Source organism: Rattus norvegicus, chromosome 1, assembly GCF_021556685.1.
Source record: "Rattus norvegicus strain SHRSP/BbbUtx chromosome 1, alternate assembly SHRSP_T2T, whole genome shotgun sequence".
Taxonomy (NCBI): Eukaryota; Metazoa; Chordata; class Mammalia; order Rodentia; family Muridae; genus Rattus; species Rattus norvegicus.
Window position 1 is genome coordinate 208,067,038 of NC_141534.1, and position 17,239 is coordinate 208,084,276.

At 41.9% G+C, this 17,239-nt stretch overlaps 1 protein-coding gene and 1 pseudogene across 1 annotated transcript; both read left to right on the forward strand.

Annotated features, from left to right (window-relative positions):
• Positions 6,082-6,529, forward strand: Or13o2-ps1 (olfactory receptor family 13 subfamily O member 2, pseudogene 1; annotated as a pseudogene).
• On the forward strand, positions 13,659-14,588 carry Or13a19 (olfactory receptor family 13 subfamily A member 19). The gene has a single exon (XM_087610419.1). It carries the CDS (start codon positions 13,659-13,661, stop codon positions 14,586-14,588), a length of 930 nt encoding a protein of 309 aa, XP_087466545.1.
• The last annotated feature ends 2,651 nt before the right edge of the window (positions 14,589-17,239 follow it).

Consider the following 17,239-nt stretch of genomic DNA (forward strand, 5'->3'; position numbering starts at 1 on the left):
AGAAATGAAGTTTCTAGGTCAGTGCCATATTGATTTCTTCATGCCCAATAACTTAAGTATGTTGTATTTTTGGTAATAGGGTCCACCAAGTTCTGGATGATAAACAAGAGCAATAATGATATCCTGTGGTATGAGAAGTTATATGACCCCATTGACCAACGACTCAAAAAGAGGCTATTTATGCCTGACACTGGCCTTTTTTTTTTACTTGAAAACCTATGGTATCTGGGAAAAGCATTGTCATTTGAGAATATTTGATATGTATACGTCCATATTTTAGGAAATATCTGAAGTAGTAAGTTTCCATATGGCTTTTCAAATGTCTTTATTGTTAGATATACCCCCCCATTGTAGACTTTTCAAAACTTATTTTAATTATGGTTCTTTAATGCTTCAACCTTTCTCCTAGCCCACCACCCACCAGAGGCAGAGTAATAGAAAGGTTAATAGGAAATGGGGGTTTTGAACCTGTTTAGAAATAGTTCTTTGGGGAGATTCCAATCTTTGTTGTCAGCAACCCAGTCCACTAGCAAAACACCAAACACATCAGTAGTGGCTGTCCAGTCTACTTGGCAAATACCAAAAGCAAATCAGTAGCTTGACCCAGAAGAAATCATGGGCTCAGCCAATTGGGTGAGTCTGCAGAAGTGGCAAGAAGTAGCCAGAGTAACACCAGACATTCTTTGGTGTGTTTCTCTCTACAAAGTCATGACAAGCAAAGATCGGTGAAGAAAGCAAGGTGACATGCTCTGGCTGTGCCTCTCAGGAGACAGCTATATCAGGCTCCTGTCAGCATGCACTTCTTAGTTTCATCAATATTATCTAGTTTTGGTGGCTGTATATATATATGTATGTTTATATATGGGCTGTATTCCCATGTGGGGCAGGCTCTGAATGGCCATTCCTTCAGTTTCTGTGTCAAATAAAGAGGCAAATGCTAGCAGCAAACCACTGAACTGAGAACAGGGTCCCCAGTGAAAGAATTAGAGAAAGGATTGAAGGAGCTGAATGGGCTTGCAACCCCATAAGAACAATATCAACCAACCAGAGCTCCTAGGGTCTAAACCACTACCCAAAGACTATACATGGACAGACCCGTGGCTCCAGTTGCATATCTAGCAGAGGATGCCCTTTTTGGGCACCAGTGGAAGGATAAGCCCTTGGTCCTGCCAACGCTGGGCACCCCAGTGTAGGAGAATATTGGGGGTGGGTGAGAAGGAGGGTTGGTTGGGGAGGGGGAACATCCTTATAGAAGAAGGGGAAGGAGGTGGGACAGGAAGCATATGGCCGGGAAACCAGGAAAGGGAATAACATTTGAAATGTAGATAAAAAATATCCAATAAAAATGTATGTGGAAAGAAAAGAAAGAAAGAAAGAAAGGCAAACCAATACAAGAGCACCCTCAGTGAAGACCAGCCTCAGAGAAGCCTAATGAAGCTAGTAAAGATTTGCAAGGTGAACCAATACAAGAGGGTTGTCTACTCTCTGTTGGGTTATACTTATCCTCTTTCCAAACATCACATGTCCTCTCAAGCAACTGCTCCAGCAAAACATCACATGCTTTTCACCAGAGAGTTTCCAGAAAAACACTACATGTCTGTTCTCAGCAAAACATTCTCTCACGTGTCTGCTTTAGCAAATTATCCTCTCAAAGACAGTTTCCAGAAAAACATCACATGACCAAGCTGAGTCTCCTACGAATCCAGAAACTCCCACTTCACCCCAAACTCCTTCTGCTACTTGGTCCTCTCATGTCTAATCCTGTTTAAGCTTTCTCTTCCATTATTTTCCTTCCCCCTTCATATTATCTGCATTCTTATCCTCCCTTTTCATGGCCTCTATCTGATTCCCTGAGTTTTGAGCACATATATATATGTAGAGAGGGAACATGTCGTAGTCATATTTCTGGGTCTTTGTCATGTTAGCCAGAATCATTATTGCCAGTCCATCCTTTTACTTGCAAATTTCATAATTTTGTTTTTATTTCTAGTTTAATAATATTTCACTGTATATATGTACCACATCTTCACTATTTTTTGGCCAATTGATAGATACTTGAGATATTTGAATACCTTGACCATTTGTATTTCTTCATTTGAGAATTTACAATTTAGTTACATATTCCCTTTGTTTTATTTTTAGGATTACATATAATTATAATATTTCTTCATTCCCTTTTCTCCATCCAAACTCTACCACAGACTCTCCTACTCCCCTTCAAATTCATGGACTCTTTTTGCATTAATGTCATTACATCATACACACACTCACACTAAGACTGAACAGGAGATATATATATATATATATATATATATATATATATATATCAGTCTTATAATGTTATTTGTATACATGTTTTCAAGACTGACTCTTTAGTACTGGGCAGCCAATTAATGTGCTCTTCCTGGTCCCAGAATATTGGGTAGTACTGAGGAGATGCAGAGGACATTCGTGGTGGCCTGATCACAAAGAAAAAAGGACAGTGTCTATGAAGCTCCATGTTGGAGTTGAGTAAAATGGAAGTCCCTGTGAGTGCCACAAGAATAAGGAATAGCTGCTGAGGAGAAGTGACAGACTGGGGCACTCTGAGAATCACTGCCATAGGAACTCAGTCACTTGTCTTGGTATAGCTCAATATCAATATCAAATGTACACAATTGTGAGAATCTGAGAAAAGATCACAGGTCATAATTTTTTATGTATATGTACACTGTAGCTGTCTTTAGACACACAAGAAGAGAGTATTGGATTCCATTACAGATGGTTGTCAGCCATCATGTGATTGCTGGTAATTGAACTCAGGACCACTAGAAGAGCAAATGGTGCTCTTAACAGCTGAGCCATCTCTCCAGCCCCAGGTCATGATTTCAAAGTTGGTTTTTTCATACCTGATCACTTTGAAATTTGCCCTGGTCTCAGAAATACATGGAGTGCATGTGTTTCTCTCATTGGAGATGATTTATCCTTAAAGTCATTTTGACAACCAGAGATACTCAACATATTTTCTATTTTCTACTCTGAACCTTTCATTCTAAAAATTTAGGTTCTGAGAGACATGTTTTTCATAGAGTATATTGTGATCAAGGTTTTCCCTCCCTCATATCCTCTCAGATGTTCCTCACCTCCCTACCAGAAACATGTGGTGGCTGTGAGTGGCCTGCTCTTGAGTTGCTGCCAAGTGTGACCACTGGGGGTCATGAGGAGAGCACGTTTATCAGTATTAGGGACTAAGGGAAAGAAATAGGGATAGGCTAGAAGATAGGGCTGAAAGAATCCAATTGGAGGAGTAAAGCTTGGTCTACTGTGAGGTTTGGTGCAGTGCCTAGGGAGTTCAATTTGAGAGGGAAGGTGGAATTCTGTAAGAGGTCTGCTACAGGCTAAGGATGAAACTGAGGAATTTGCAAAGGAGTACAGGAAGGAATGTGAAGATCATCTACCTGATTCCCAGGCCCGTGTGGCCAGTGAGTTTGCCTCCATGAATTGGAGACTGACACAAAAGAATGATGTAAGAAACAAGGCTGAGTCTCCATCAAGGATCTTCAGAGTCTCCAGGAAATGGATGCGGGAAAGGTGAACAAGCTCTTGTAAAGGGTTCCTAGGTAGGGGTATTGAGTTTATTTCTTTTTTTTTATTTAAATAAATTTATTTAAATAACATAACCGTGCTTTCCACAATAAAAGCAGACAACTACTACTGAAATTATTTACTGCATCAATTTTTTCAAAGTTCTTTATGAAAACAAACACTTGAGCACAGCTAAAGAATTCTCCAGAAAGTATCAAATGAGTACTGTGACTGAATATAAATGCTTTTGTACTGAAATGGAAAAATTGAGACAAATTTATTTCACTCAGTTCAACTAAAAAGGAACTGAGATTTTACAGTCTCAGATGCTCTGATCTTTGCCACCTTCTTAATATTTTATCTTGGTTTTTATTTTTATATTTTTTATTAGATATATTTCTTTACTTACATTTCAAACGTTATTCTCCTTCCCGGTTTCCTGTCCATAAGCCCCCATTCCCTCCCCTTCCCCTCCACCATATGGATATTCCCCCTATACATCCCCCTTATTGCCCCCTATATTTCCCTGCACTGGGGGTCCAACCTTGGCAGGACCAAGGGCTTCCCCTTCCCCTGGTACCCCAAAATGGCTATTCTCTGCTACATATGCAGTTGGAGCCCTGGGTCAGTCCATGTATAGTCTTTCGGTAGTGATTTAGTCCCCGGAAGCTCTGGTTGGTTGGCATTGTTTCTTTCATGGGATTGCAAGCTCTTTCAACTCTTTCAATACTTCCTCTGATTTCCCCCAAGGAGGTCCTAATCTCAGTTTGGTGCTTTGCTGCTAGCATTGACCTCTGTATTGGACATGCTCTGGATGCATCTCTCAGGAGAGATCTATATCCGGTCCCTTTCAGCATGCATTTTTTAGCTTCATTAGTCTTATCTAGTTTTGGTGGCTGTATATATGGGCCACATGTGGGACAGGCTCTGAATGGCTGTTTCTTCAGTTGCTGCTCTAAACTTTGTTTCCATGTCCCCTCCTATGGATATTTTTTCCCCTTTTAAGAAGGAGTGGGAGCATCTGCATTTTGGTCATCCTTCTTCTTGAGCTTCCTGTGGTCTGTGGATTGCATCTTGGGTAATTTGAGCTTTTTGGCTAATATCCACTTATCGGTGAGTGCATACCAAGTGTGTTTTTCTGCGATTGAGTTACCTCACTCAGGATGATATTTTCTAGTTCATTCCATTTGCCTATGAATTTCATGAAGTCTGTTTTTGATAGCTGAGCTGACTCCATTGTGTAGCTGTACCACATTTTCTGTGTCCATTCCTCTATTGAAGGGCATCTGGGTTCTTTCCAGCTTCTGGCTATTATAAATAAGACTGCTATGAACATAGTGGAGCATGTGTCTTTGTTGTATATTGGAGCATCCCTTGGGTATATGCCCAAGAGAGGTATAGCTGGGTCCTCAGGTGGTGAAATGTCCAATATTCTGAGGAACCTCCAGAGTGATTTCCAGAGTGATTGTACCAATTTGCAATCCCATCAACAATGGAGGAGTGTTCCTCTTTCTGCACATCCTTGCCAGCATCTGCTGTCACCTGAGTTTTTTGATCTTAGCCATTCTGACTGGTATGAGGTGGAATCTCAGTGCTGTTTTGATTTGCATTTCCCTGATGACTAAGGATGTTGGACATTTCTTTAGGTGCTTTTTGGCCATTTGATAATCCTCAGCTGAGAATGTTTTGTTTAGCTCTGTACCCCATTTCTTAATAGTGTTATTTGGCTCTCTGGAGTCTAAGTTCTTGAGTTCTTTTTATATTTTGGATATTAGCCCTCTATCCGATGTAGGATTCGTAAAGAACTTTTCCCAATCTGTTGGTTGCTGTTTTGTCCTAATGACAATGTCTTTTACTTTACAAAAACTTTGTAGTTTTATGAGGTCCCATTTGTCGATTCTTGATCTTAGAGCATGAACCACTGGTGTTTTGTTCAGGAAATTTTCTCCAGTGCCCATGTGTTTGATTGAGACTCTTCCCCACTTTTTTCCTATTAGTTTGAGTGTATCTGGTTTTATGTGGAGGTCCTTGATCCACTTGGAAGGGCCTTGAGTTTTATTTCTATTGTGTGCATTTCCATATGGCCAGCTCACTGGGCATGGTCACCTATGTCTGTAGGTAGTGTGATCTTTCTTGAATACTACAATTTTCTCATGGACTTTATATATAATGTCAAACCATGCTTATAGACTATTTTTCATGGGTATATCCTTAACATGCTTTTTCATTCAAATTGTGAGACAAGAGAATAGAAACTAAAGGTGACAACTGCCACACTCTCACGTATTTCTTCTACTTCAACCTCTTTCTGCTGGATGTGACCTTCATGGCAACCATCCTACCCATAGTCTTGAGGAGCTTTATAGCCAGAACTGCCTCATCCAAGTTATTATCTTTACTTGGATCTGGAATATTGAGCTATTGTTCTTTGCATGGCCTATAACCTGGACATCTGACCACTTAGTACTAGGGCAAGCTTTATGAATACAACACAGTCCTCATTGACCTTGGAAACTTTTGTATAGTTCAGATGTGCTGTAAATTACTTAGCACTCACATGTCTCATGTTGCCACTGTCCTTTGGTGGCTTCAATTTTATGTCACAGTTTTTCTGCAATATTCCATTAATATTGTTGTTATACTGTAGTCACACCTTCATCAATTATGCCACAAGAGTCCTTGCAAACATGTTACTGAGTGACATAAACTTTTATTGACCATGCTTTCCTCTAGCTTCATCATTGCCAGCATCCTGCTCATCTGCTATGTTGAGAGCAAAAATGTTTCTTCTCCACCTGCTCTTCCCACCCAGTAGTGTTCATCCTGATTACTACACAGTGATCTGCACCTATGTCCAGCTGACGTGGGGTCTGCTGGGCTCTTGGAAAAGGCCATAACCATTTTGTATAGTATTGTGAGCCCATCTTTCAACCCCCTCATTTATACCATGAAAAACAAAGGATGAAAAGTGTCCCTCAAAATTTATTTTTCATTTGAAGACTCTAACATTAGAGAGGAATTCTATAATGTTAGAGAGGTAGCAGGAGAAAGAAGACTTCATTTATGCATCCCCTGACTATTGAGAATGTAGGCAAAGATGTTACCTAGTCCACCTATCCAAGTCTCTCTATAGAAAACATTTTGCTTTGTACTGGATTTGTTGACCTTACAAATTTGTTGTAGGAACTCATGCATTTTCATGTACCTAATGCATTCAAATGTGTTTGAATGTAAGTACCGTGCTCTTAAACATTAAGCTACTTTTGTGATTTACCGAACCTGTAAATGAAACTTTTATTTGCCAGATGTAATTGTCATCTTAGAGGCTTACTGTTGAATAAGCTCACCCTTCTGTTTCTTTTTTTATTAGACTTTTTATTTACATTTCAAATGTTATTCCCTTTCCCAGCTTCCCAGATATTTGCCCCCACCCTTTCCCCCATCCCCTTCTTCCATAAGGGCATTCCCTACCCCATTCACCCCCTTTCTGCCTCCTGACATTCCCCTACACTCAGGGTCCAATATTGTCAGGACCAAGGGTTTCTCCTTCTATTGGTGCCCAAACAAGGCCTTCCTCTGCTACATAGGCAGGTGGAGCCATGGGTCAGTCCATGTCTTTAGGTAGTGGGAACTCTGGTAGGTTGGCATTGTTGTAAGCCTCTTCAGTTCTTTCTATCCTTTCTCTAATTCCTCCAAATGGGGATCCTGTTCCCAGTTCAGTGGTTTGCTGCTAACATTGGCCTCTGTATTTGACATGCTCTGGCTGTCAGCATGCCTTTCTTAGCTTCATCATTCTTACTTAGTTTTGGTGATTGTATAAATATGGGGCATGTGTGGGGCAGGCTCTGAATGGCCATTCCCTCAGTCACTGCTCCAAACTCTGCCTCCATATTCCCTCGTATGAATATTTTTGTTGCCTTTTTAAGAAGGAGTGGAGCATCTGCACTTTGGTCATCCTTCCTCTTGAGTTTCATGTGGTCTCTGGATTGTATTTTGGGTTATTGGAGCCTCGGGGCTAATATCCACTTATCAGTGAGTGCATACCAGGTGTGTTTTTCTGTGATTGGGTTACCTCACTCAGGATGATATTTATTAGTTCAATCCATTTGCCTATAAATTTTGTGAAGTCATTGTTCTTGATAGCTGATTAATATTCCACTGTGTAGATGTACCATATTTTCTGTGTCCATTCCTCTGTTGAAGGGCATCTGGGTTCTTTACAGGTTCTGGTTATTATGAATAAGGCTGCGATGAACATAGTGGAGGATGTGTCCTTGTTATGTGTTGGAACATCTTTTGGGTATATGCCCAAGAGAGGTATAGCTGGGTCCTCAGGTAGCTCAATGTCCAATTTTCTGAGGAACCTTCAGACTGATTTCCAGAATGGTTGTACCAGTCTGCAATCCCACCAACAATGGAGGAGTGTTCCTCTTTCTCCACATCCTCGCCAGCATTTGCTGTCACCTGAGTTTTTGGTCTTAGCCATTCTCACTGGTGTGAGGTGACATCTCAGGGTTGTTTTGATTTGCATTTCTCTTATGACTAAAGATGTTGAACATTTCTTTAGGTGTTTCTCAGCCATTTGTCATTCCTGAGCTGTGAATTCTTTGTTTAGTTCTGAACCCCATTCTTTTATTTTTTTTATTAACTTGAGTATTTCTTATTTACATTTCGAATGTTATTCCCTTTCCTGGTTTCCTGGCAAACATCCCCCTAATCCCTCCCCCTCCCCTTCTTTATGAGTGTTTCCCTCCCCACCCTCCCCCCATTGCTGCCCTCCCCCAACAATCACGTTCTCTGGTGAACCCCATTTTTTAATAGGGTTATTTGTCTCCCTGCGGTCTAACTTCTTGAGTTCTTTTTATATTTTGGATATAAGGCCTCTATCTGTTGTAGGATTGGTAAAGATCTTTTCCCAATCTGTTGGTTGCCGTTTTATCCTAACCACAGTGTCATTTGCCTTACAGAAGCTTTGCAGTTTTATGAGATCCCATTTGTCGATTCTTGATCTTAGAGCATAAGCCATTGGTGTTTTGTTCAGGAAATTTTCTCCAGTGCCTATGTGTTCGAGATGCTTCCCCATTTTTTTCTTCTATTAGTTTGAGTGTATCTGTTTTGATGTGGAGGTCCTTGATCCACTTGGACTTAAGCTTTGTATAGGGTGATAAGCATGGATCAATCTGCATTCTTCTACATGTTGACCTCCAGTTGAACCAGCACCATTTGCTGAAAATGCTATCTTTTTTCCATTGGATGGTTTTGGTTCCTTTGTCAAAACTCAAGTGACCATATGTGTGTGGGTTCATTTCTGGGTCTTCAATTCTATTCCATTGGTCTATCTGTCTGTCTCTGTACCAATATCATGCAGTTTTTATTACTATTGCTCTGTAATACTCCTTGAGTTCAGGGATAGTGATTCCCCCTGAAGTCCTTTTATTGTTGAGGATAGTTTTAGCTATCCTGGGTTTTTTGTTATTCCAGATGAATTTGCAAATTGTTCTGTCTAACTCTTTGAAGAATTGGATTGGTATTTTGATGGGGATTGCATTGAATCTGTAGATCACTTTTGGTAAAATGCCCATTTTTACTATATTAATCCTGCCAATCCATGAGCATGGGAGATCTTTCCATCTTCTGAGGTCTTCTTCAATTTCTTTCTTCAGAGGCTTGAAGTTCTTATTGTACAAATCTTTTACTTGCTTGGTTAAAGTCACACCGAGGTACTTTATATTATTTGGGAATATTATGAAGAGTGTCATTTCCCTAATTTCTTTCTCAGCTTGTTTCTCTTTTGTGTAGAGGAAGGATACTGATTTATTTGAGTTAATTTTATACCCAGCCACTTTGCTGAAGTTTTTTATCAGCTGTAGTAGTTCTCTGGTGGAACTTTTGGGATCACTTAAATATACTATCATATCATCTGCAAATAGTGATATTTTGACTTTTTCTTTTCCAAACTGTATCCCCTTGATCTCTTTTTGTTGTCTGATTGCTCTGGCTAGAACTTCAAGAACTATATTGAATAAGTAGGGAGAGAGTGGGCAGTCTTGTCTAGTCCCTGATTTTAGTGGGATTGCTTCAAGTTTCTCTCCATTTTGTTTAATGTTAGCGACTGGTTTGCTGTATATGGCTTTTCCTATGTTTAGGTATTGGCCTTGAATTCCTATTCTTTCCAGGACTTTTATCATGAAAGTGCATTGAATCTTGTCAAATGCTTTCTCAGCATCTAATGAAATCATCGTGTGGTTTTGTTCTTTCAGTTTGTTTATATAAGGGATCACGTTGATGGTTTTCCGTATATTAAGCCATCCCTGCATGCCTGGGATGTTGTCTACTTGATCATGGTGGATGATTGTTTTGATGTGCTCTTGGATTCGGTTTGCCAGAATTTTATTGAGTATTTTTCGTCGATATTCATAAGGGAAATTGTTCTGAAGTTCTCTTTCTTTGTTGGGTCTTTGTGTGATTTAGGTATAAGAGTAATTGTGGCTTCATAGAAGGAGTTCGGTAGTGATCCATCTGTTTCAATTTTGTGGAATAGTTTGGATAATATTGGTATGAGGTCTTCTATGAAGGTCTGATAGAATTCTGCACTAAACCTGTCTGGACCTGGGCTCTTTTTGGTTGGGAGACCTTTAATGACTGCTTCTATTTCCTTAGGAGTTTTGGGGTTGTTTAAATGGTTTATCTATTCCTGATTTAACTTCAGTACCTGGTATCTGTCTAGGAAATTGTACATTTCCTGCAGATTTTCAAATTTTGTTGAATATAGGCTTTTGTAGTAGGATCTGATGATTTTTTGAGTTTCCTCTGATTCTGTAGTTATGTCTCCCATTTCATTTCTGATTTTGTTAATTTGGACACACTCTCTGTGTCCTCTCGTTAGTCTGGCTAAGGGTTTATCTATCTTGTTGATTTTCTCAAAGAACCAACTTTTGGTTCTGTTGATTCTTTCTATGGTCCTTTTTGTTTCTACTTGGTTGATTTCTGCCTGAGTTTGATTATTGCCTGCCTTCTACTCCTCCTGGGTATATTTGCTTCTTTTTGCTTAGAGGTTTTAGGTGTGCTGTCAAGTTGTTGGCATATGCTCTCTCCTGTTTCTTTCTGCAGGCACTCAGAGCTATGAGTTTTCCTCTTAGCACAGCTTTCATTGTGTCCCATAAGTTTGGGTATGTTGTAACTTCATTTTCATTAAATTCTAAGAAGTCTTTAATTTCTTTCTTTATTTCTTCCTTGACCAGGTTATCGTTGAGTAGAGCATTGTTCAACTTCCATGTATATACTTATTAGCTTTATCATTCAGTTTTGTCCCTTTATGTCAAATTGACTAGAAAGATCAAATGTTATTGAAGCTCTTATCTCATTTTAATGTGCTTTAGGAATTGCTCAGATCTTGAGTTGTTCTACAAGTGTTGCGTTTGTTGTTCTGTTAAGCGGGTGACGTTTGGGAGAGATTGATAATATGTATATTGACAGAGTTCAAGGACATTGGAGGGTTTGGAACTTAAGGCTAGAGATCATTTGGTTTTGAGGAGTTTGGATTATATTTTAGCTCCTTTCATTTCCTGTAATGACCGCTTCTGAATGGGTTACTTCTGCAGTGTTCTGTGACTCCAAGGGATGGTTCACCCCTGCTGGGAGTCTCCTGGGTATGCAGGCAAGCCAATCTGCTGCTAAGGGCTCATGCCACAGAGCATGGTGGACTTCAAGTCATGTACACTGCTGCTGATATCCACCTGCACAGTATCCACACACTTTGTCATCAAGGGAATATTTGAAACTGCAGTGAAAAGCTGCATCCATTCAGGTTCAATCTTAATTATGATTTAGTACAGTGACTATGCCCTCCTGAGGCAATGATTGAGAGTGTTCCATACTTTCTGTCCCCACTAGTGATGACGTAACTGATCGGTGTTTGTTTATTGATAGTACTATGCCACAACAAGATGATGTAATGATGTAATGATGTAACGATAAAATGAGATGAAGGAAACTCATAGACTATGCTGAGGACCAGTTTGTTAAAAAGAAATATATCTTCCTACAGGGTTCAAGGGTACATGACTCCCAACCACGCTGTTTTGAGGGCATCCTCAGGGAAGCAGTCACAACAGGGGTTGGGTTCAGTGTCCTAGAGCTGTGCACATGACTTCGGGCCTTAGGTTCCTGGTGTCTCAGCTTGGGGACCATGGCCCACAGGGACTCCTGTTTACCTCACTTTGGGTAATTGCTCTCTGAGGGCCTCTCCCTATCAATCGCAGTGTCCACCCCATGGGGCAGATCCCACTTTAAGGTCAATAGCAAACAAAAGAGACACAGGGCTCTAACTTTGTGACCATACTGTACATTCTCCATGACATGTAGACATCTTGGGCTTAGATGGGCATCCCAGGACAGCTTCTCCTTCCATGTAAGTTGCCCTTCCTCTATTCACTTCTTCCTTTTGGATACCCATCTTCTCCCTCCTCTCTGTCTCTGTCTTTGTTTTTGTCTCTGTCTCTCTCTCTTTTGTCTGTCTTCTGTGAGGGAGGGATGATTCTCAAAAGAGATCTGGTTTTACTCTTATCTATTTCAGTATTTAAAAATGAAAAAAATCACTTTGATTCATAGCTTCAGTTTAAGATTTTAAATACATGGCTCTATAGGCCTGTTTTTATGACATATCTGGGCAGTTGATTAGAGTGAATAGAAATCTTGCCCTGCGGCTTGGCTCAGAGGCAGATCTGGATCTCTAGAGAAGCATGATTGCTTCCTGTGAATTTGGTACAGTGTTCAGAGCTCAGAGCCACTTGTGGTCTGAAGAGTTAGAGGCAGATGAGTTCTAAGGCTGAGATGTAGACAGAGAGAATTTGGAAGTTCAGTTGAGACGCCCTGCCTTCTGTATGAGGCCCTTGGGTATCTGCAGGGAATGCTGATGGATCCATCTTCGCTTTTGTGGAGACAAGTATGGGTCCTGTAGGTTCTATACATAACTTAACTTTCAGTGGGAGGAGATGAGACTATCAAAAGCTCAGGCCTTGCTCTCATGTTCACATTGTAGGACAAAGGCCTTTATCTGTGCACTCACAGGGGAAGAATGTCTTCCTTGTTCAGCACATATCTGTGAGTTCTTTGTTCTCATGTATTCAACATCTCACTCATGGAGTCTCCAGGATGGGTCTGATGCTCACTCCCATCAGACCATAGAAGTGAGCAGAGCTCTTTCTCTGCATGCCGATCAGTCCACATTCTCTGCCTGAGAGGCACATATGCTTGGATAGTCCTGGATGATTAGAGATATATATGCGTATCAGGTGAAGGGAAGACAAACTTGAAGCTGGGTAGGAATGATAGCCTAGACATTTGGCACCTGTGTTGAAGCTGGGTCCATGCCTTTCATGTTGTTTCCAGCCTTGGCAGAGTCTGATATTTCCTCCGTCAGGCAGAAGCCTTCTCAGAGAAGTGAGTGATACTTGTTGGCCTCACTGCCTCACTGGGTTTATCATACACAGGGAGTGACTTAGAGTGATAATGTAGAAATAGACAATTGTAGTGTTTACAAAAGTGATATATTCATTCCACAAAGAGCCAGGGCCATCTGTACCATCTGCATGCTATTCTGTAACAGCTCCATGTTCTAAACCCATACAGACCCCCAAGAATACTCCCTAGAACTGTTTTTCTGCCTGAGAAGCCTGGCCCATCTATTGACAAGGCTGATCCTTTTTAGGTACAATTTTTTTTCCTGGTAAATGATTTCCCCTTGGTACACCTTAACAGGACATCATACATGGTTAGAGAAGCTCTAGTTCTCAGGGTACCATAGGACATGTTCCATGTTAAAGCAAATAGAGGCTGTAGAAGGATAATGCCCATCACTGGCAGAGGTGTTCTCTTTTCTGGGTCCTTTGTGTGCATAGTGAAGAGTTCATGCTCACACTGCCACACTATGTTGATAGATGATATCATCATTCTTACAGCAACAGTGCCCATGACAAGCACTCCTACTCACAGCTGGCTGGATCCTGTGTGAAATGATGGTTACCCAACACCCTGTGTCTTCTTGATCATCCTCAGCTGTGTAACAGCCAGTATCTCCTAGGACTCACTCTCAAATGGCAATAAACAACTATACAACTGTGATAGAATTTGTCCTACAGGGACTCTCTGGGGATCCTGAGCTTGAGGCTCTCTTCTTGTTCTTTTTCTTGTTTCTTTACATCCTGGCTCTTGCAGGAAACACCCTCATCATCATAGCTATCAGCCTCAACCCAAGTCTTCATACTCCCATGTATTTCTTCCTTGCAAACCTGGCTCTGTTGGACATTGTCTGTACATCCACTGTTCTTCCCAAACTGCTGGAGGGTCTGGTGCTTAAGAGCAGCCACATCTCTTACAAGGGATGCATGACCCAACTCTTCTTCCTGACCTGGTTTCTAGGGGCTGAGCTGCTGCTGCTCACTGCCATGGCCTATGACCGCTATGTGGCCATCTGCCGCCCACTTCACTACAGCATGCTGATGAGCTGGCCCATCTGTGTCCTGCTTGCTGGCAGTGTGTGGGTGATCAGTGCAGCCAGCACATCTGTGCACACTGGCCTGATGGCACAACTCAATTTCTGCGGCCCCAACCAAATTCGTCACTTTCTGTGTGAAGTTCCAACACTGCTGCTTTTGTCTTGCAGCCCAACCACCCTCAACAACATCATGATTGTCATCGCAGATGTTTATTTTGGTGTGGTCAACTTTCTGTTGACTATGATATCCTACAGCTTCATCATTGCCAGTATCTTGCGCATCCGCTCCACAGAGGGCAAGAAGCGCGCCTTCTCCACCTGCTCTGCCCACCTGGTGGTGGTCATCCTGTACTACTCCACTGTCATCTACACCTATTTGCAGCCTGGTTCTGGATCCTCCTTGGAGAATGGCAAGGTGGTTGCCTTATTGTACACAGCAGTCAGCCCTACCCTGAACCCTGTCATTTATTCTCTGAGGAACAAGGATGTCAAAGTAGCCCTCAGAAAGTTATTTGTGTATGTCCATTGAGGAGTCACAAGGCACCAATGTGACTAGATCCAGCTGTTGATGAAGTAGTTGGAATGCATGACTGAGAATCTGATGTCAAGGCAGAGATCAGGAAGGTAATTTATGTGATAGATGTCCATATAGTGTGCTTTACTTGGAGGAGCCACTAGCCATTTCCCTTTGGAAGTGTGGCCATCTAGGTTTGAGGCAGACTGTGTGTTTATATACTGGATAGCTATCTCTGATTGAGAGTTTTTTGGTATCATGCATTGGAAAAAATTACCCAGACCCCAATATTCGACGAATTCCTCTTAGCTTGGATTGAGAACTGTGTCCAGTGGCACCATGGTCCTTACACCTCTGAGAGGAGAGAGAACAAGCAATCTGATTCTCATAGCAGCAATGCCCAGGGAGGTGTGGGTTGACTCATTTGTTTCTCTTCAGCTGTGATGCTTTGCCATCATAGTGGAGGATGCCAGCGTTTTCTTGGTTTGGACAGAAGCCTCGGCATCCTGAGTAGGAGGTCAGTCTCCCTCTGGCCTCTGAATGCCACAGCATCCTCCTAGACTCTCTTCCCTTCTCCACACAGTTTCCTCTAGGCTATGATTAAACCCTGTGCTGTTTGATGATGTTGCCAGCAACCTCCAAATGCACACCTGCCTCTGTGATTCTTCACCTCTGAATCTGCTGGTATAGCTGCTTTTTGAAGACCTTGATTTTTTTGCTTGTTCCAAAACACTTGTTAGAGTCTATTGTTTTGACCAACTCTGTGCCAGGTCATGATTGTTTTCTCTCCTCAAGGGTCTACTTATGATACTTGGAAGCCTCTGTGAATGACCGGATACCCTCCACTCAGACTACAAGCACATGACCGTATCTGTCAATGTCATAGCATTCATGTTCATCAGAGATCAGACTACAGAAACCAGCTCTTTTTCTACTAAGGGGGCTGTTAGAAGTTAATGTAGGTTGTGAAGGTTGGCAGCAAACACCTTTATCTGTGGAGACATCTCAGGGACCCTACATATGTGACCTTGAGATGTGTTTTCTACCCTGTATCCAGGGTTTAATGTCCACAGTGCCTTACTGAAAGAGTGCAAGCAGAGTGGATTGGATAGGATTTAGTCAGAGAGCTTGTCTCTACTGCTCTACTTTTGAATTCGTGGTCTATATCTACTTCCTAATTTGTTTATCTATGTGCCCTTCTATTTCACTCTTCTCAAAACAAGCTGCAAACATTAATTCACTCTCCCTTAAATAGTTCCACATGCATATCAGAGGCAATCATTTGTTTATAGATTTTTCTGGCCTGGGATTCTTAAGGAAAAAAATTCAGACAGTGAAATGCGTGAGTCAGAATATCATTTCCTGAGTTTTGACAAATTCACACAGCTATGTAATGCAAGTCTCCACAGAGAGTGGAGATAGTAGCTTTTAATGTTGAGCATTTTATCCAGGGCTGTTATTGGGTCTGAGGTCACCAGTGCCCTTTCTGGTAGTCATTGCTGTCCTGATATTTCAGCTGCAGGTCAGTTTTGTGTGTTATAGAACTTTGTACACAAGGCATCATGCAACTCACATTCTGACAGGTGTCCTCTTTCATAGCACAGTGTTTTTTATTTTTAAATTTTATGTATATGTATGAATGTTTTGACTGGGTGTATGTATGTGCACCACAAGCATCCCTGGTGCCCTTGGAGGTCAGGAGATTGTATTGGATCCCCTGGAATGAAGTGATAGATGGCTCTAATCAACCTATGGTTGTGGGACTAGAACCCCATTCATCTGCATGAGCAGTGTGTCATAGGATTGTGGGCCCACATCTGCTCCATCATAAGGCACAGCCACTTGGGGAAGTGGGACATGGGGAGTTTGAGTGCACTTATATAGGATGGGGTTTGAGCAGTATGAAGGTGCCGAGACACCACCTGGGGGTGTGAAAGTACACTCTGCGATGTGGGAAAGCTGGAGCTGGCTCAACAGTTCCTTAGCCTGCAATGAAGTCGGGACTATGGGGTAATTAGGCTCTTGAACATCCATGTGTCACTGGGGGGCGAGGAAGAGCTGAGAATAAAGTGGGGGCCCGTGGGGTGGGTCTAGCCCAGGGAGGGGTTATCGGGGACAAGAGCTCTGGCTGGTCACACTGGGTCGAGTCCTTGGCTTGATGGAAGTTTGCTTGGTGACAATTGTGGCTGGCAATGTGGAGAGGCCTTCTACCAGAGGCTAGGCTGTGGCTCTGTAGGAAAAGGCCTTCTCCATGGCTCCCCATGGTGGATCTGGATGAAAAGAGGCAGACCATGGTTCCAAACAGTTGATTATTATCATGGTGAAAAATGTATGTACAAAACCATACCCCACTTCTCAGGGTGGGACTGAGATTAAATACCTTTTGCAGGGAGGAAAGTCTGGGTAGGGAAACTTATTGGCACACTCTCTGCACCTCTAGGTAACTCATTAGCATGGAGAACTCTGTTATGAGCCTACTTGACTCTGGCCATTTCTCTTTTCCTATTGTCTTGGTCTGAGATGTTAGGGATGCCTCATCTACTGTGGAAGGGATCAGGTGGTGCCCATATGTGACTGATGGCCTCAAATCTATGGGGGGGTGTCTATGGCTATGTGACAGGGGCCTTGTGCTGGGAGCAGGCTAAGGTCCTACTGTCCTTCAGGGC

Coding starts and splice junctions, on each gene's coding strand:
- Or13a19 (XM_087610419.1), top strand. CDS start 13,659: ATGGCAATAAACAACTATACAACTGTGATAGAATTTGTCCTACAGGGA.